The 20,097-nt window shown below is 43.4% G+C and overlaps 1 protein-coding gene across 1 annotated transcript in view; it reads right to left on the reverse strand.

The window, feature by feature from the left end:
- The window catches only part of LOC309560042 (complement C2-like), a 137,041-nt gene that overhangs the window by 81,295 nt on the left and 35,649 nt on the right, over positions 1 to 20,097 (reverse strand). Inside the window, exons 3-6 of the mRNA XM_082263548.1 lie at positions 17,022 to 17,204; positions 9,798 to 9,971; positions 6,966 to 7,052; positions 2,526 to 2,659 (exon numbers count right to left, since the gene is read on the reverse strand). Coding sequence (XP_082119674.1) covers positions 2,526 to 2,659; positions 6,966 to 7,052; positions 9,798 to 9,971; positions 17,022 to 17,204 — 578 coding nt within the window. The remainder of the gene's footprint in view (positions 1 to 2,525; positions 2,660 to 6,965; positions 7,053 to 9,797; positions 9,972 to 17,021; positions 17,205 to 20,097) is intronic.

A 20,097-nucleotide genomic window follows, 5' to 3' on the forward strand; every position in this document is an offset into this window, starting at 1 on the left:
CGCAGGATACAGTTTACCTCAGGATACAGTTTACCGCAGGATACAGTTTACCGCAGGATATGGTTTACCTCAGGAGACAGTTTACCTCAGGATACAGTTTACCTCAGGAGACAGTTTACCTCAGGATACAGTTTACCTCAGGAGACAGTTTACCTCAGGATACAGTTTACCTCAGGATACAGTTTACCTCAGGATACAGTTTACCTCAGGAAGCTCACTTAATTCTACTTCACAGCTAAAGGCAAAGTGAAGCAGCTGCCCAGCCGTGACTAGCATTACTCAGCGAACCAATCTCCTCCATTTTCCTCCTGCAGCTACAGGAGGAAAAAGCAGGACAGTGATTTCTCTACATGCTGCCCCCGCCGCCCCTCTTATCCAGGTGTACAGGGGAGCAGCAAAGGCCCCCTGGAGCATGGGGCCTGGTTGCAATTGCAACCCTTGCAACCTCTGTAGTTACGCCCCTGGCACTGCTAATTGTACAAGATATCATCTGTGTTTGCAAAAGCAATTGGTGCACACAATGTGGATTTATATCCTCTGTGGCTGTTTAGCCACAATTAATTGAATTCAAGTTTTAGTTCAGGAGTTCAGGGCGGCATGTTGACATTTCCGGCCTCTTGTGCCTACACGCTTTTTTTAGTGTCTAAAAATCTTGTTGCTATACAGTAAACCCCCGCTCCATCACGGTTCAGTTTTTGCAGTCCCGGTATATTGCATTTTTTCTGTAATGTTATTTTAATATATAAATCTCATTGAAAATTAAATATTTTTGTGTTTTCCATAGCTCTTGCTCTGTCTCTCAGTATCTTTTATGTGTTTAAATGAGTTTCTATTGTTTTAAAAGTGTATTTAAAGACCTTAAAATGCTTCTAAAAGTACAGTGACAGTAAAAAAAACATGCCTACAATGTATTTTAATAGGGTTTTTCTATTTCGCGGATTTTCACTTTTCGCGGGTGGGTCCGGTACGTAACCCCCGCGATGGAGGGGGGTTTACTGTATTACAAAAAAAACAATGACATTCCAATATTTGCACTGTGACCGCCTCCTAACGTTCCTCTCTTATACCTATCGCTCAGTAGGCTACCTATCACACTTAGTGGCCAACAGAGATATAGGCAGAATGGGAAGGGGTAGGCCACAGGTGAGGATAAAAGTTGGAGTGGTTGTTGCTTCCTCAATAGAGCACCTTGGAATTTCAGAGTACTGGGACACTATTTAACCACTTCAGCTCCAAAAAAAGTATACAGTCTCTGACAATCTCTTGTGCCATGCATGCAGTCTCTGATCAACCCTTGAGCCATGTATGCAGTCTCTGATCATCTCTTGTGCCATGCATGCAGTCTCTGACCATCTCTTGTGTCATGTATGCAGTCTCTGACAATCATTTGTGCCATGTATACAGTCTCTGACCATCTCTTGTGCCATATATGCAGTTTATGACCATCTCGTGCCATGTATGCAGTCTCTGACCATCTCCTGTGCCATGTATGCAGTCTCTGATCATCCCTTGTGCCATGTATACAGTCTCTAATCATCCCTGGTGCCATGTATGCAGTCTCTGACAATCCCTTGTGCCATGTATACAGTCTCTGACTGTCTCTTGTGCCATGTATACAGTCTCTGACCATCTTTTGTGCCATGTATACAGTCTCTGACCATCTCTTGTCCCATGTATGCAGTCTCTGACCATCTCTTGTGCCATGTATACAGTCTCTGATCATCTCTTGTGCCATGTATGCAATCCCTGACCATCCCATGTGCCATGTATGCAACTCCTGACCATCCCGTCTGCCATGTATGCAGTTTCTGACCATGTCTTGTGCCATTTATATAGTCTCTGACCCTCCCTTGTGCCATGTTTGCAGTCTCTGACCATCTCTTGTGCCATGTATACAGTCTCTGACTGTCTCTTGTGCCATGTGTACAGTCTCTGACCATCTCTTGTGCCATATACGCAGTCTCTGACCGTCTCTTGTGCCATGTGTACAGTCTCTGACTGTCTCTTGCGCCATGTGTACAGTCTCTGACCATCCCTTGTGCCATTTATACAAACTTTGGTCATCCCCTGTGCCATGCATGCAGTCTATGATCAACCCTTGAGCCATGTATGCAGTCTCTGATCATCTCTTGTGCCATGTATGCAGTCTCTGACCATCTCTTGTGTCATTTATACAGTCTCTGACTGTCTCTTGTGCCATGTATGCAGTCTCTGACAATCACTTGTGCCATGTATACAGTCTCTGACCATCTCTTGTGCCATATATGCAGTTTATGACCATCTCATGCCATGTATGCAGTCTCTGACCATTCGCCTGTGTAGTCAAAAATCCTTGCACTGGCCCTGCAAGGCAACCTCTAGAATATTTGCCGAGCTGGAGGAGTGAATGTGGCTTTTTGCCTGGCTGATACTACACAGAAGGAAAAAACCTGGGACACAATTCAGCAGCCCTTGCGGGAGTGAGCGCTACATATGTACGGTATTTGGCTAGAATTATTCAGACAAGAAGTGGTGATGACACAAACCCCATTGACAAGTTCCTCTGCACACTTCTTGGAGATCTCGAAATGGTCTTTCCCGACACTGTCCGAGGCATCCAGGAGGAGATAGACATTCAGAATCCCATCCTGCTTTATATTTACTGTGCGCCCAACAGCACCTATAAGAAGAGATAAAACCTCAAATGTCATATAAGAGCCATGTGCAGATCCTCATTTGAAGTTGAATGACATGTTGGCTTCTTATATTTCCAGGGCACAAGTGGTGAGATGTCCCCACCAGAAGTCCCAGTTCTTTCCAACCTGTCATAGGAGTCCAAGGATGGTGTATAACTCTCCCAATTGACTCTTTGTAATGCAAAATAAAACAATATTTGGGGAATACAACTGCAAGACAGTGACTTTGCAGGAGGTGACAAAGACACGAATCAAGAAATCTAGATAAAAGTTTCAGTTTTGGGTAGATTTAGCTTCAAATGTGGACCTAAATTTAAAGTGATTGCAAAGTACCTTTTTTTTTTTAAATACCAAACATGTTATACTTACCTGCTCTGTGCATTACTTGTTCAGGGAGCAACCCCGATCCTCCTTTTCTGGAGTTCCCCGCTGGTGCTCCTGGCTCGTCCTTCCTACCTGTTGAGTACCCCCCAGCACGCTGCTTGCTAGGAGTAGGCTTGTGTGGGCTCAATCCAGAGTTGCACCGTGTGTGTCTATTAACACACACAGTGTAGCACCAACCCCGCCCCACGCTCCCTTATCACTCAATTTGATTTTATTTCTGTACTTCTAGTCCTGAGATTTAGGGCTCTTTCACACTATCCGCTCTGTTGGCGGACTCTGTTTATCTCAGCGGGGGATCGATCTGCCGATCCCCCGCTGAGCAGGAGAATGACAGCTGTTCTCCGCACTGTGTGCAGAGACACAGCTGTCAGAGCCCCATACATCTCTATGGGGGAATCGGATGGGAACAGACTGTCGGTCCGTTCTCATTCGATCCCATCCGCTGGACGGATGGAAAATAGGGTTTCCATCCGTCCAGATTTGACGGATCGGATGTCAGCGGACATGTCTCCGCTGACATCCGATGCCCCATAGGGATGCATTGGGGGATCGTTCAGATCCGCCAAAAAAACGGACAGGCGGATCTGAACGGTCCGCCTGTGTGAAAGGGGCCTTACTCAGCCTTCCAGACAGCAGAACCAGCCAGAGAAGTTCTCTACTGCAACACAGCTTGGTCACTTCCCTGCCCAGCAAAGGAGCAGCAGCACACTGATGCACTCATCCCTCTGCTCTCTCCTTCTGCCAGCATGCCCTTACTCAGCATATGGCTTAAAGTGCTGCCCACAGGGCTGCTGTTAGAAATCACTGGTTCCCATACAGCCTACCTGACAGGGCCCCCTCCCCGAAAATATCAAAACAATATTTTCACAAAAATTACACTAAAATCATTATTAGAGGACACGAAAATAACATACCATATATGCTGGCGTATAAGATGACTCCCTAATTTTCCAGGTAAAATATAGGTTTTGGGCTGTACTCGCCGTATACAAAAAAAGAAAAATGGGGGGGGGGGGGGATGTAGGTTTGGATTACAAAGTAGGTTTCATCCCTGATATACAGGAAAAAAAGAGAAGAGTATCCCCAACTCATTCAATTCAGGGCAAAGCTCTGACAGCGTTGTGTGTCTGCTGACACATATTGGGACACCTTCCAAATTTTTGACAGGTTTTCTAATCTAGTCTTGGTCCATCCACACATGCTGTCCCTGCTCTGGGGCTCTCGGATCTTGTTGGAGGAACTGCTTTGTGGGGGGAACCCTGGGACTACCTCTCCTTGTTTATCTCCCCTTCGCTGCTGCCAACTATCCGGTCTTTGATTTTAAAACACTGGTTGTTAGATATATTTTCCATTGGCTTCCACAATGTGAATACAAGACGTCTGCTACCCCTGAAGAAGGAATATCATTCCGAAACGCGCTGGGTTTTGTTGCTGATTTCGCCTTGTACCGCATTTATTCATTTGTGAGCCACTGTATTTATACATGGGTTATGTATGTATTATATATGTTTATCATCATCTTGCCGTGTCAACAATCAGATTGTAACAAACATTTTGTGTTACTTTGTTATTATAGTTCAACGTTTTTGACATTTTAAACGATCTATTCAATAAAAATGTATTTTTTAATACCCCTTCACAACATTCTTTGACTTCCACTTGTAGGTCGCTATATTCCCACCCAGCGGGCAACTTCTCTCTCTTTTTTTCTTATACTCGCCGTATAAGACTACCCCCCTTTGGCCGTTTACACCCACTAATCTGTCAGCCCAAAACAAACGTCCCTAATCTGTAAGCCCTCTGGATGTGCGGTAATACTGTATGTACCATAGCTTCAGCTACATACAGTATACCGCGCTGAGCTAATCACGGCGAGCAATGTATTCTAATAATAAATTCAAAGCCAGCACGGATTGGCTGAGTCAGAGAGAGTAACATCATCAGCCTGCCTCTCTGACTCCACCAATCCGAGCAGGCTTTGTATTCATTAACCACTTCTGGACCGAAAGGATTTGCCCCCTTAATGACCTGGCCCTATTTTGAGATTCTGCATTACTTTAATGGACAATTGCGCATCCTTTTTTTTTTTTTTTTTGTGAAAACTCAAATCTTTGCAGATATAAAAACACTAATGAAAGCAGCTCTGTGGTAATTTTTACACAACTAAACTTATTTTTTTTAATGTAAGCAGTGTAATTACATGAACTTGACTTGATATTAGCCTCTTTCAGTCACCTTACAGCAGAGCTTAGTGTGTAAGGCCCCTTTCACATGATCAGACCAATTGGGTCCGCCTGTCCGTTTTTCAGTTTTTTTCACCCATTCTCCTCTATGGGGGGGGGTGTCAACGGGCATGTGTTCGCTGACACCTGCTTGGCATCTGATCCGACAAAATCGGCTGAAAACAGACGTTTGCCATCCATCCAGCAGTACAAGAGGTCAATGTTGACATTGTTAATGTTTGTGTGTTGACAAGGTGCATGCTGATAGAAGGAGAAATCACAGTTGTACAGAGATGAGCTTCTCACTGTGCTGCTTCTCCTTCAATGTCCAATCACAAGCTGGGGGTGGGTTCCTGACAGCTCAGAGGAAGTGGGTTGAAAGATGATGGCTGTCATTTAAAGACCAAGGACATCTAGTGCTGGAAAAGTAGTACTGCAGGAGACAGGTTTTTATCCTGCTATCATTTTTTTTTATTCATGGGTGAAGTTCAGGTTTATTTATTTGACAGACCCAACCAGGACAGGGGCTTTTGGAGAGGACTGGGGTAAGCCTCCTACCCACTGATTATGACCCATTGAGAGAGCAGATCATTCTCTAATGATCGACATACACTTAATGGATTGGATTAATTGTCTGAATGAGGACAATAAAGCTTCCCTTCTGGAGTGGATGGAAAGGTGTAAGGTATAATATTTATTCTTGTACAGGGTAATGGTCAGAAGGAATATGGTGGCCCTCCTGCAGACTGGGTTGAAGAGGCTCCTCCAATTGGGGAAGTAAAATTTATCAACAATATCCCTCAAGAAATCTATGAAGATAAATTAAATCCACTGTATCAGACTGCTGGAATATTGTATGAGCTTTGCCTCATAGACTGTTATCCATTGACAGACAGTCTGTGATCCCTGATTAATCAAAGCATTGCCTAGGTATGAATTCCAATTGTTAAGTGAGTCACCTATTGTTTCTGTCTGTCTGCTCATCTCTGTGTTTATGGTAATGTGTAATGTACTTTGTTGTAGGCTTGTTGCTGGATGGCATGGCCTACCGCTGACTAATCAAGGCTAGTTGTTTAATTAGCATACTGTTTATTTTGGTTGTTCCTTAGCTATGTTAATTTTATTCCTGTGTTCATATGCTGACATGCTCTTGGCCATCAAGGCTTGGATAAGTGACGTTGCAGTAGAGTCAGTTGGTCAGTGGCTCCACCTATACTCTGATCCTCCCCTTCGGCACAGATCACATAACCACTTTGATATTTAGTCACATGACCGCCATCAGCAGGGATCTGTTCTACCTTTCAGGACTTTTGTAGATGGGAATATGCAGCATGTTTTCAAGTGCATTTAGCATGCATTTGTAATGAATTTGAGATGTGTATAACATTTGTTTACTACTTCTTACATATTTTTGCCCTCCTTTTGAGTGGCTTCGAACCAGATGTCTTGGTAGTAGAGACCATGTTTGTGCATTGGTGTTCCTTGTTATGCCAGGTGCATTTCGCGCTTTTCAATATACGTTTTTGATTTATTGAAGTCTATGGAACCAAAAACCAGGCCCCTTCCATAAATTGCACAGATGTGAACATGACCCATAGGAAACCATGTTAAATGGACTGTAGTGTGTTTCTGTCAAACTAAAAAGGCACTAAAAAAAAATGCATAGGTGTGAACCAGGCCTTACTTTTCTTTTCAAAGGTGTTTAAGACTCCAGAAAGAGACCCAGCAAACTGTTGTCCAACATCTTCAGGGAGATCAAAAGCATACGGGTCTGTGAGGAAAAAGAAACATTTTAATTTGTAAAATTATAGACAAAAGACAGGGAAGTATGAGTCCATGTTAATATATTGTAGAAGGTCTTAAAGAGGTTTTCCACTTTCAAAGAGCAAGTGGATAACATCCAGAACCCCTCCTTCCTCATTGATGGTCAGCAGGAATGTTCCACTGAGAGCCCCAGACAAAAAGCCAAAAGACAATGTTGCCAAACAGCTTTAAAGCCACCACATTTCTGCTTTTTCCACCTGATTCACTGATGGAAAGGGTAAGTGTGAGCTGAGCTGCAGAGAGAATGACTGGAACAACTTTAGTACTTCTGCTGTAATCTGCTGTGGTGATAAATTGTTCACCAGTGCCTGCAGCTACATAGGTCAGTGAGGGCTGGCATTAAATTAGGATGTTAATAGCCTGACCACAGATTCATTTTAACTACTTACCGACCACCCTATAGCAGTTTTACTGCTACAGGGTGGCAGCTGTGCACAGGATCACATATTGTATATATGCGTGTAGGGGGCGGCTAGCTCCCACTGCGATTATACACTGAGGAAGCCCATTGTCGGGTACCGCAAACTCAATGTCCACAGGCATATGACGATCATCAACCAGAGAGACGGAACTGGGATCTGCCACCATTACTAGTAACAAAAAAAATAATAATGTAAAAATAAAAATATCCCATAATTTGTAGACGCTATAACTTTTGCGCAAACCAATCAATATACCCTAATTGGGATTTTTTTACCAAAAATATGTAGCAGAATACATATTGGCCTAAATTGATGAAGAAATTAGATTTTCTAAATGTTTTAATGGATATGTTTTATAGCAGAAAGTAAAAAATGTACCACCAAAAGAAAGCCCTATTTGAGGGGGAAAAAGACTTACATTTTGCTTGGATGACCCCGCAATTGTCAGTTAACCACTTGCCGACCGCCGTAAGTACATATACTGCGGCGGTCAGCCCCTCACAGGCAGAGTGACGTACCAGTACGTCACTAGCCTTTGAGGCTCTGGGGAGCGACCCCCCGCGCGTGTGACCGGCGGACCCGATGTCTGCCGCTCACTCAGCGATCGTCGGGGGAGAGGGAGAAAGGCAGGCGGCTTGTGTAAACAAGCTGCCTGTCATTCTCCCCTGTGTAGAAACTGTGATCACATGGTTCTACTATGTAGGACCGTTGATCACTGTTTCTACAGCTCAAGCCACAGCCAATCACAGTTAGAATCACGCCCCTAGGGACACACACAGCCCCTCCCTCTCAATTAAAGTTAACCCCTTCACTGCCAGTGTAATTTTACAGTAACAGTGCATATGTATAGCACTGATTACTGTAGAAATGTCACTGGTAACCCCAAAAGTGTCAAAAATGTCAGTCAAGGGTCCGATCTGTTCGCCGCAATGTCGCAGTACTGCAAAAAAAATCGCAGATCGCCGCCATTACACGTTAAAAAAACAACAAAAATGACAAAAATCTTTCCCTTTGTTAGTAAACGCGATAACTTTTGCGCAAACCAATTGCGATTTTTTTTACCAAACATATGTAGCATAAAACAAATTGGCTGAAAATGTTAAAAAATTTTGATTTTTACAATTTTTTGGGGGGGAATTTCATATAAAAAAATTTGAAAAATATTGTTATTTTTGCAAAATTGACGCTCTTTTTTTGTTTATAGCGCAAAAAGTAAAAATCGCACAGGTGATCAAATACCACCAAAAGAAAGCTCTGTTTGTGGGGAAAAAAAAGGACGTCAAATTCGTTTAGGTACAGCGTCGCACGACCGCGCAATTGTCCGTTAAAGTCACGCAGTGCCGAATCGCAAAATACCCCCTGGTCTTTAAGCAGCCAAATCCTCCGGGGCTTAAGTGGTTAAAGTAACGCAGTGCCGTATTACAAAAAATGTCCTGGTCATGAAGGGCGGTAAATCTTCCGAAAGTCAAGCTGACTTATCTTTTAATCCAGCCTTTCGCAAATTAAAATAGTTTTTAAATAAAACAATTTATTATAATAAATAAAATAATTTTCAAGTCCCAGGGAACCCTTACCAAAAATAATTAATCAGGGTCAATCAGAAAAATGCACTTTACATTGGTTAGAAGGAAGAATGCAACTCTTACAGTGGTGGTCAGAATGCCACCCTTACAGACAGTTAAAAGATCATTTGGTGTCATGCTGCTGGCTTTACCAAGTGACATTGGCCCTGGAACTTTGCAGGTACCATTACATGGCAGATCAATCAGCCACAGCTCAAGGAACCCCTAGCAACCTCTGGAGGAACTCTAGGGTTCCATGGAACCCTAGTTGAGAAAAGCTGCTTTAATCCGTCATAAGAAAAAAATGAATGGGTGATTGTAGCTGTATTAGTCCACTATCCACAAAAACAACTAAGTATAGTCCATGGCACTAACATTTACATTTCAAGGGAACACCCCTGAACGCTTGTCCTCAAAATTTAAATTTTAGTGCAAATCAAAAAGTAACATGGAGACTACTTGTTAACACTAGTTGTTTTTGTTAAAAGAAGAAAAGAAGATTTTGAGCTGTGGGTAACTTTTCCACCATTGTTTCATTTTTTTGGCACTAGTTTTGTAACCTAAGGAGTTATTATTCCTAGATTAGGTCTAATCTAGGAGAAATCCCCATAATACTGGGATAGCAAAGGGCTCTGAAAAGCATGGGTAACAAAGAAAACTCTTTCCGGTGGAATAAGCAGTGTTGATAGTATTAGGGCCAGTACTCACACTGACAGCTGACCTCAGTTCCGCTCCAGCGCCTGCTCTCTAGACAGGTCCGTTTAGCTGTGCCCACCAGGTCAAGGTCGTTAGCACACTTGTATGAGACACTTTCCTCAACATCATACCGAAGCCCAGTTTTCTCGGCTCCAAGAGGCACCCCAGGGTCAGCACAATGGCCAGCTGTTGGGTACAAAACAGAAAAAATATATATTTCATGCAGTTGGAAAATTACCTAATTTGTCCTTGTATCCTGCCCTACACAAACAAACACAAGTGCCACTGCACAGATTATACTCGTCACTGCTCAACCTTGATCGATGACCCAAACAACAGTGTGTGAGTGTACAAAGATTCTCATACAAGGGTTGCGATTGATTGATTGATTATGCTACTGCATTAGTATATCACATTGCCATGTTAGGCTTAAGTATTGTCTTTAGAGCAGTCGTTCTAAAATATGTTATTTGGAGGAACCCTTAAAAAATGTTCTGTTCTCAGGGAACTTTAAAGAAGTATATCCAAAGGAGAAGTATAGCCAAAGCTGTTTTGACTATTCTTTTCCTATGATCACAGCAGTGCAGATCGTTCTGCACTCCTGTGACCTGTTTTCAGCTGACCAGTGGGCTGAAGCAGTGGCGTAGCGTGGGGGGTGCTGGGGGGGCCAGCCGCACCGGGCGCAAAATTTGGGGGGGCGCAGTGTCATGCTGCCATTTAGGAGCCTGCTCAGCCATCCTTAGTGTAGGAATCAGGTAGGTCTGTGTAGTGGTCAGGTTGGTCTGTGTAGGTGTCAGTATAGTAATCAGGTAGGTCAGTATAGGAATAAGGTAGGTCTGTTTAGTGATCAGCTAGGTCAGTGTAGTGGTCTAGTAGATTTGTGTAGGGGGCGCAAATTACGTACCTTGCCCCGGGCGCTGACAACCCACGCTACGCCACTGGGCTGAAGCCCAAGCCAGCCACTCCTGCCCCTTCCACAGCCCAGCGCTCCATTGAGCACAGGAGGGGGGTCAGAGCAGAGAGCCAATGACTGGCAGTTCCCTCTCTGCTCACAGAATGCTGAGAACTCAGTGATCAACAGTCTTTGACCGCTCAGTTCTCATTGTAGAGCTGGATGGGGAAAGATGTAGCATCAGATCGATGCTACATCCACCTAGGTGAGTATGATTTATTTTTCTAAATCCCAAACTTCTCTTTTATTTACTATATCTACAATTCACAGTACATTAGTGTGATTGTCAGTGAGAAGAATGCGCCTTACATTGGGGGTCAGTGGGAAGAATGCTCCTTACATTGGGGGTCAGTGGGAAGAATGCTCCTTACATTGGTGGTCAGTGGGAAGAATGCCCCTTACATTGGGGGTCAGTGGGAAGAATGCTCCTTACATTGGTGGTCAGTGGGAAGAATGCTCCTTACATTGGTGGTCAGTGGGAAGAATGCTCCTTACATTGGTGGCCAGTGGGAAGAATGCGCCTTATATTGATGGTCAGTGGGAAGAATGCTCCTTACATTGGTGGTCGGTGGGAAGAATGCTCCTTACATTGGTGGTCAGTGGGAAGAATGCTCCTTACATTGGTGGTCAGTGGGAAGAATGCTCCTTACATTGGTGGCCAGTGGGAAGAATGCGCCTTACATTGATGGTCAGTGGGAAGAATGCTCCTTACATTGGTGGTCAGTGGGAAGAATGCTCCTTACATTGGTGGTCGGTGGGAAGAATGCTCCTTACATTGGTGGTCAGTGGGAAGAATGCTCCTTACATTGGTGGTCAGTGGGAAGAATGCTCCTTACATTGGTGGCCAGTGGGAAGAATGCGCCTTATATTGATGGTCAGTGGGAAGAATGCTCCTTACATTGGTGGTCAGTGGGAAGAATGCTCCTTACATTGGTGGTCAGTGGGAAGAATGCTCCTTACATTGGTGATCAGTGGGAAGAATGCTCCTTACATTGGTGGTCAGTGGGAAGAATGCGCCTTACATTGGTGGTCAGTGGGAAGAATGCTCCTTACATTGGGGGTCAGTGGGAAGAATGCTCCTTACATTGGTGGTCAGTGGGAAGAATGCCCCTTATATTGGTGGTCAGTGGGAAGTATGCTCCTTACATTGGTGGTCAGTGGGAAGAATGCGCCTTACATTGGTGGTCAGTGGGAAGAATGCTCCTTACATTGGTGGTCAGTGGGAAGAATGCGCCTTACATTGGTGGTCAGTGGGAGGAATCCCCCTTTTAGAGATAGCTAAAAAAAATTATTCTCTCCCACGAAAGCAAATTAATGTTAACAGATCTTTCCTGCATGATTGGAACATGGCTATTTGCAGTTATATTATGTGTGGAGACTTTTGCACTGACTTTTTAATTAACTTTTTCATGTTTTGAATTCCTAGCGCCTTCTGGAATCAATTAACATTGATTTGATTTCTTATAAAGGATTGTTTTAATTTTTATAGAATAATTGTTAAAAGACATATTTATTACTATTTGTTATTGTTTGAGTTATATGATTTAGGATCATTTTTTACAGTGCGGTGTTATTAGAGGATTATTTTAAAAAAATATTGGTGTCATCAGTTCCATACCTGAGAGGCAGAAATTGCTCATAGCTCAAAGTACCCCTATTAATATCTGGAAGAACCCTTGGGTTCCATAGAACCCTGCTTGAGAAAGGAGTGGGACTCTATGGGCGACCAAACATCCAAATGATACCCAAGTAAGGTTTTTAGATAAAAACTATTTTATTTGTACATACAATATAAATATATAAAGAGACTGTATGTCTCTTTATGACATGAAAAGATTAAAAGATTGTGATCACGGCTTATACCAATAGGTCATGCAAACAAATGGTGACTAGCAGCGTGGCACGTGTTCCAAGAGGACCCAATGCGTTTCAGGTGTAGGCACACTTCATCCTTCTTCAGGGGTCTGTTTGGTGGAAACTTATGAATTCCACAAATGTCACATGTATCGACCACAAAGCCGTTTAGTTAAAAGCAATGTTACACACCAAGTGTCATGGTTCTCACCGTGCCATACAGACGGCCAGGTGTGGCGGCCGTTAAGTACCTAACAGGGGATTTGAACCTGGGTACTTTGATGTTCTGGGTCTGTTATCCTGCCTCTGAGCCACACTTCAGCTCATATGGATCCAGTCTAGTCTATCTGGCATTGCCTGCAGCACTAGGGGGCTGGACTTTACCTGAGAATGCTCCTTTCACTCATTTCCACCTGAAGCTAGTTGCTCGTTTAAGCAAGGTATAAAACACTGCCTCTCCTTGAGAGCAGTGTCAGTTCATTGTTCCTAGTTGACAGATTTTGTTCCTGTGTTCTTGTCTCCTGAGCTTGTTTTCCAAATGACTCCAGCTTCTGACCTTGTTTCCGCTCAGTGTTTATGCTGATTTGTGGCTTCCTTTGACTACGGTTATTCCTGGACTACCCTTCCATTTGTATTCCTGCCGGTACTGCTAATTGGAGCACTTTTTCTGCCAAGCCCCCCTGCACAGATTCACAGCCCAGGTGGCTTCCTTACCTGGTTACTTTGGACTGTGGATATCTGCAAGGGTGAGCGTACATCTCTGTGCGCCAGACTCCAACCAAGGTAAGCCCTGACACCAATAAGATTAGAGATGCCGGGATAAAAGAGTAGAAAGCTTCATAAAGGTAGTTAGAAATGCGAGAGAGTACTGTCACATGAAGTTAGGGCATGCCTCTCTAAGGTCCATGCTAAGGCTGAATTGGTGTCTCTTTGAGGAGAGGATGAGGAGATCCCCAGAGATTTCCTTATGTATTTGCTTCAGAGACCCAACTTCAAGGGGATTCCTATGGTTATGAGACAAAGAGAGGTTTTTGTAAAGAAGGCCTAATCTGCTTGTTTAGGAGTATCTTGGAACAGGCAAGGCCAAAAATATGTACTGGAGTAATGTATAAAAAGAGGTTGCCATTCAAAAGGATTCTATGCCAGAGAGGTAGGCTCCGTGACCACCGGCATCGTCCATGGCAAATACATAAGGAATACCCTGGGGATCTCTTCAAAGACACGTCAATTCAACCTTAGCAGGGACCTTCGAGAGGCATGCCCTAACACCATGTGACAGTGCTCTGTCACATTTCTAACTACCTTTATGAAGCTTTCTACTCTTTTATCCCGGCATCTCTAATCTTCTTGGTGTGTAACATTGCTTTTAACTACACGGCTTTATGGTGGATACATGTGACATTTGTGGAATTCATACATTTCCAACAAACAGACCCCTGAAGAAGGGTGCCTACACCTGAAACTTGGGTCCTCTTGGAACACGTGCCACGCTGCTAGTCACCATTTGTTTGTATGACCTATTGTTGTAAGCCGTGATCACAATCTTAATCTTTTCATGTCATATAGGGACATACAGTCTCTTTATATATTTATATTGTATGTACACATAAAATTGCTTTTATCTAAAAACCTTACTTGGGTATCATTTGGATGTTTGGTTGCCCATAGAGTCCCACTTCTTAGGGGGTATTCTCTGGTTTCACTGACTTTGGGATGATGGCCACCTACATATAGGTCTTGCATGATGCAGGTAGTATTTTTCTCTGCTTGATAAAGGCGGCTCTAGATTATGTGTTCTTACATTACCGTCAATTCGTTATACAGACTAAAAGTCCTTTTTGACTTCTGTAATACGTTCTGACTTCTAATCTTCCTTTCGTTAACGATTTTGACTGCCATATGTTACAGTGCCTTGAAAAAGTATTCATACCCTTTGAAATTTTCCACAGTTGTTACAACCAAAAACATAAATGTATTTTATTGGGATTTTAAGTGATAGACTAACACAAAGTAGCACATAATTGTGAAGTCGAAGGAAAAGGTTAAATGTTTTTCAAAATTTCTTACAAATAAATATGTGAAAAGTGTGGCGTGAATTTGTATTCAGTCCCCCTGAGTCAATACTTTCTAGAACCACTTTTCTCTGCAATTACAGCTGCAAGTCTTTTTGGGGATGTCTCTACCAGCTTTGCACTTCTAGAGAGTGACATTTGTCCCATTCTTCTTTGCAAAATAGCTCAAGCTCTGTCAGATTGGATGGAGAGCATCTGTGAACAGCAATTTTCAAGTCTTGCCACAGATTCTCAATTGGATTTAGATCTGGACTTTGACTGAGCCATTCTAACACATGAATATGCTTTGATATAAACCATACCATTGCACCAGGGTTGTTCTCCTGCTGGAAGGTTAACCTCTGCCCCAGTCTCAAGTCTTTTGCAGACTCTAACAGGTTTTCTTCTAAGATTGCCCTGTATTTGGCTCTTTCCATCTTCCCATTAACTCTGACCAGCTTTCCTGTCCCTGCTGAAGAAAAGCATCTCTGCAACATGATGCTGCCACCACCATTTTTCACGGTGGGGATGGTGTGTTCAGGGTGATCTGCAGTGTTAGTTTTCCGCCACACATAGCGTTTTGCTTTTAGGCCAAAAAGTTAATTTTTGGTCTCATCTGACCAGAACACCTTCTTCCACATGTTTGCTGTGTCCCCCACATGACTTCTCGCAAACTGAAAACAGTATTTCGAGGGGGTACCTAAACACACTAAACGCCTCATAGCCTAAATGTTCACAGCTGCTAAAATTGCAATCGCTCGTTCATGGCGCACCCCTGTAATGCCAATTGAGCTGCTCAAGGCCAAACTGACCTGGATCATGATAAATGAACAAATGGTAGCGTTACTTAATGACAAGATGCGATTGTTTGACAAGACCTGGGACCCCTGGATCAGGTATCAGGCCGGCCCCCCTTAGGGGGGAAGATTCCATTGGCCCCTCGGGCTGTGGGACTTGTCCTCGTCCCTTCCCCTATACCTTTCTTGCTGTCTTTTCAACTTTCCGTGTTACTTGGACTCCTTCTTTTTTTCTTTTTTCGGTGCACTGCCAGCTGGATGGTGCCTCCCCTGGTTGAGTGTGCTATATTGGGGTCGGGGGTCTGGGGCTGCCTCCCTCCGGGGGCGCAGTGTGCTCCCGTAGGGGCGCCGGGGGGCGGACCCGGGCCAACCGACCTTTAGTGCGGCAGAGTGGGGGCTCTGTTTCTACCTCGCTTTTGGTTGATATCTTATTGACTCTATGGTTTATTTTAATTTATATTTTTGTCTCTGTTTCTATGAATATATGTACATTTATATATATTTTATATGTTTCTTTTTCCTAATATGCTGTACCACTTTATATTTGTATGGCTGAGCCGTGTTTTGTATATTTGGTTGTATTCCTGTATTCTACCCATTTTCTCCAGACAGTTCTAAACTTTCCCATTTCACCTTTATCTTGATGGCATAGGAACAGGTACATTTTTTAAGCGTAGCTCCAGCCAACAAAAATTATTTTTAGTTTTTTGGATAGCATAAAGAAGGGTTAGCACCCCTTTAACATTTGTTTTGCTGTCTGTGGCCCTGTTCAAAAAATTTCACCTTACTTTCTGTCTCTGTGACAATTGAATTTTGAAAATTTTGGGTTGTTGTGGAAACGAGGATTAGTGATAAAGTGTCAGTGGAGACACCTTTTTCCCTTGATAACTCTTACAGGAGTGAATTTCCCTTCCTAGGGGTGGATTTCCTCTCAATTCCTGTTGTCTCCCTCCATTTGAAGATAGGAGTTGTTTGTAAGTCGGATGTTTGTAACCCGGGGACATAATTTTTTAATTACGAACTTAGAAAAAATAAAATAAAATTAACCTAAAACCGTTATAGTTTCCCTTTTAGGTGTTGGAGCAACCAAGTACAGGTGGTCATATTACCAGGGTGAACAGGCAAGGCAGCTAGAAGGGACATAAATGACCCCAGATTTGCAACAGTGCTGTGCCTGCTGCAGGAAATTAATGCAGGTCAGCTGTCACCTCCCAGCCACTTTGCAGCCAAGACAGAGAGTAAGACACAAGTATTAGCACCCCCATACACAACGTGGTCAAGGTCTGCCCTGCCCCTGCTACAGACTGTTGTGGAGTCACTTGACAGTTTTGGAAAAAAGTAAGGCGGGGGGGGGGGGGCAAGGTGGCTTTCAGCACAGGTTGTAAAAGGAAGAAAGAAAACATTATTTTATACAAAGCCACATCTCGGTACGTTTGCTAAAGAGGTAGCTTTCCTATCAAAAAGACTGCGGCTCCGGTTCAGTTCTTACTTTCGTAAATGTACCCATCCTTCAATATTTGACTTCCTCTGTTTCAGCACCAAAGACTACAGCCTAAACTGACATTTTACCCCCTGTACTCACCTCCGTCATCACACACTGCCGTTTCTCCGCTCCACTTTGCATTTCTTTTACAAGTTCTTTCCATAGACCCATGGGGAGTGTAGCCATCGTTACAGACAAAGGTAATGTTGGCCCCTACCAGGTAAGGGCCCCTGGGGAAGTACTCTCCATTTTCAAACATTCTAGGCTCTGGACACCTCATTTCTGAAAATAATAAATAAAATATACAGTTGAAAAAGCAGTCTAAAACAACCTAACCTCCCAGGCAGCTAATGATACACACTCAACAAACACTTTATTGGGAACAATACAGTATACTAAATTGTTGCTATAAAGGGATGCATATGGTCAGCAACAATACACAGATGTGGCATTCAAGCAATGATTGATTTGTATTAATGGGCAACCAAGCGTCCAAGAAAACATTTCCCACACCTTAACACCATCAGCCTAGACTTGACACAAGGCAGGTTAAGTTCATGAATGTATGCGGTTGAGGCCAAATTGTGACTCTACCATCTGTGTGCCTCAGTATAAACCAGGATTCATTTTACCAGGCTACATTTTTGCAGTCTTCAGCTGTTTTGGCTTGGCGAGCCTGTGCCCACCTTAGCCTCAGAGTTCTGTTCTTGACTACAAACATGTTTGTTTGCTGTTGTATCCTATCCACTTCAAGGTTCAACTTGTGCATTCTGAGAGACATTTTTGCTCCCCACAGCTGTAGAAAGGCTACAGTTACTCAGATAACCATTTTGTCAGTTCGAAAAAGTCTGGCCATTCTCCTTTGACCCCTATCATCAATAAAGCCTCTACTTACTGAAGCTTACTGGATGATTTTGCACAGTCATGGTGGAACAGGAAGAGGCCATCCCCAAACTGTTTCCACAAAGTTGGGAGCATTAAATTGTCAAATAAGTTGCTGAGGCATTAAGAGTTCCCTTCACTGGAACTAAGTGGCGAAGCCCAACCCCTGAAATACAACCCCACACCATAATCCCCCCCTCCACCAAATGATTTGGACCAGTGAACAGTCCATAAAGACATGGATAATGAAATTTGGGGTGGAGGAACTTGGCTGGCCTGCACCTCCTGACCTCAACCCGATAGAACACCTTTCGGATGAATTAGAGCGGAGACTGCGAGCCAGGCCTTCTCTCCACCATAAGTGCCTGACCTCACAAATGCGCTTCTGGAAGAATGGTCAAACATTCCCATAGACACACTCCTAAACCTTGTGGACAGCTTTCCTAGAAGAGTTGAAGCTGTTATAGCTGCAAATTGCTAAGACTGGGATGCCATTAAAGTTCATGTGCGTGTAAAGGCAGGCGTCCCAATACTTTTGGTAATATAGTGTGTGTGTATATGTGTGTGTATGTGTTATATATATATATATATATATATATATATATATATATATACACACACACACACAGTATCTCAAAGTGGTTCACCCCTCACATTTTTGTAAATATTTTATTCTATCTTTTCATGTAACAACACTGAAGAAATGACACTTTGCTACAATGTAAAGTAGTGAGTGCAAAGCTTGTATAACAGTGTACATTTGCTGTCCCCTCAAAATAACTCAACACACAGCCATTGATGTCTAAACCACTGGCAAACAAAAGTGAGTACACCCCTAAGTCAAAATGTCCAAATTGGGCCCAATTAGCCATTCTCCCTCCGCGGTGTCATGTGACTCATTAGTGTTACAAGGTCTCAAGTGTGAATTGGGAGCAGGTGTATAAAATTTGGTGTTATCGCTCTCGCTCTCTCATATTGGTCACTAGAAGTTCAATATGGCCTCTCATGGCAAAGAACTCTCTGAGGATCTGAAAAAAAGAATTGTTGCTCTACATTAAGATGGCCTAGGCTATAAGAAGATTAGCAAAACCCTGAAACTGAGCTGCAGCATGATGGCCAAGACAATACAGCGGGTTAACAGGACAGGTTTCACTCATAATAGGCCTTTCCTTGGTCGACCAAAGAAGTTGAGGGCACGTGCTCAACGTCATATCCAGAGGTTGTCTTTGGGAAATAGACGTATGAGTGCTGCCAGCATTGCTGCAGAGGTTGAAGGGGTGGGGGGGTCAGCCTGTCAGTGCTCAGACCATACGTCGCACACTGCATCAAATTGGTCTGCATGGCTGTCATCCCAGAAGAAAGCCTCTTCTAAAGATGATGCACAAGAAAGCCCACAAACAGTTTGCTGAACTAAGGACATGGGTTATTGGAACCAAGATAAACTTATTTGGTTCAGATGGTGTCAAGTCTGTGTGGCAGCAACCAGGTGAGGAGTACAAAGACAAGTGCGTCTTGCCTACAGTCAAGCATGGTGGTGGGAGTTTCATGGTCTGGGGCTGCATTACTGCTGACAGCACTGGGGAGTTACAGTTCATTGAGGGAACCATGAATGCCAACATGTACTGTGAAATACTGAAGCAGAGCATGAACCCTCCCTTGGAGACTTGGCCGCAGGGCAGTATTCCAAAATAACGACCCCAAACACACCTCCAAGACATGCACTGCCTTGCTAAAGAAGCTGAGGGTAAAGGTGATGGACTGGCCAAGCATGTCTCCAGACCGAAACCCTATTGCGTATCTGTGAGGCATCCTCAAACGGAAGGTGGAGGGTCTCTAACATCCACCAGCAAAGTGATGTTGTCATGGAGGAGTGGAAGAGGACTCCAGTGGCAACCTGTAAAGCTCTGGTGAGTTCCATGCCCAAGAGGGTTAAGGCAGTGCTGGAAAATAATGGTTGCCACACAAAATATTGACACTTTGGGCCCAATTTGGACATTTTGACTTAGGGGTGTACTCACTTTTGTTGCCAGCGGTTTAGACATTAATGGCTGTGTGTTGAGTTATTTTGAGGGGACAACACATTCACACTGTTATACAAGCTGTACACTCACTTTTGTGAGATACTGTGTGTATATACATACATATATATATATATATATATATATATATATATATATATATATATATATATCTTTCCACTACACAGTAAGTAGTATAGGGTTTAGAATGGGGGTGAGAATTTGACTGTACTTCTACTTTAAACTTTAGAACAAATATCCATATTCTCCCATCA

Source organism: Pelophylax lessonae, assembly GCF_965119305.1.
Source record: "Pelophylax lessonae genome assembly, chromosome: 7".
In the NCBI taxonomy this organism is placed as follows: domain Eukaryota; kingdom Metazoa; phylum Chordata; class Amphibia; order Anura; family Ranidae; genus Pelophylax; species Pelophylax lessonae.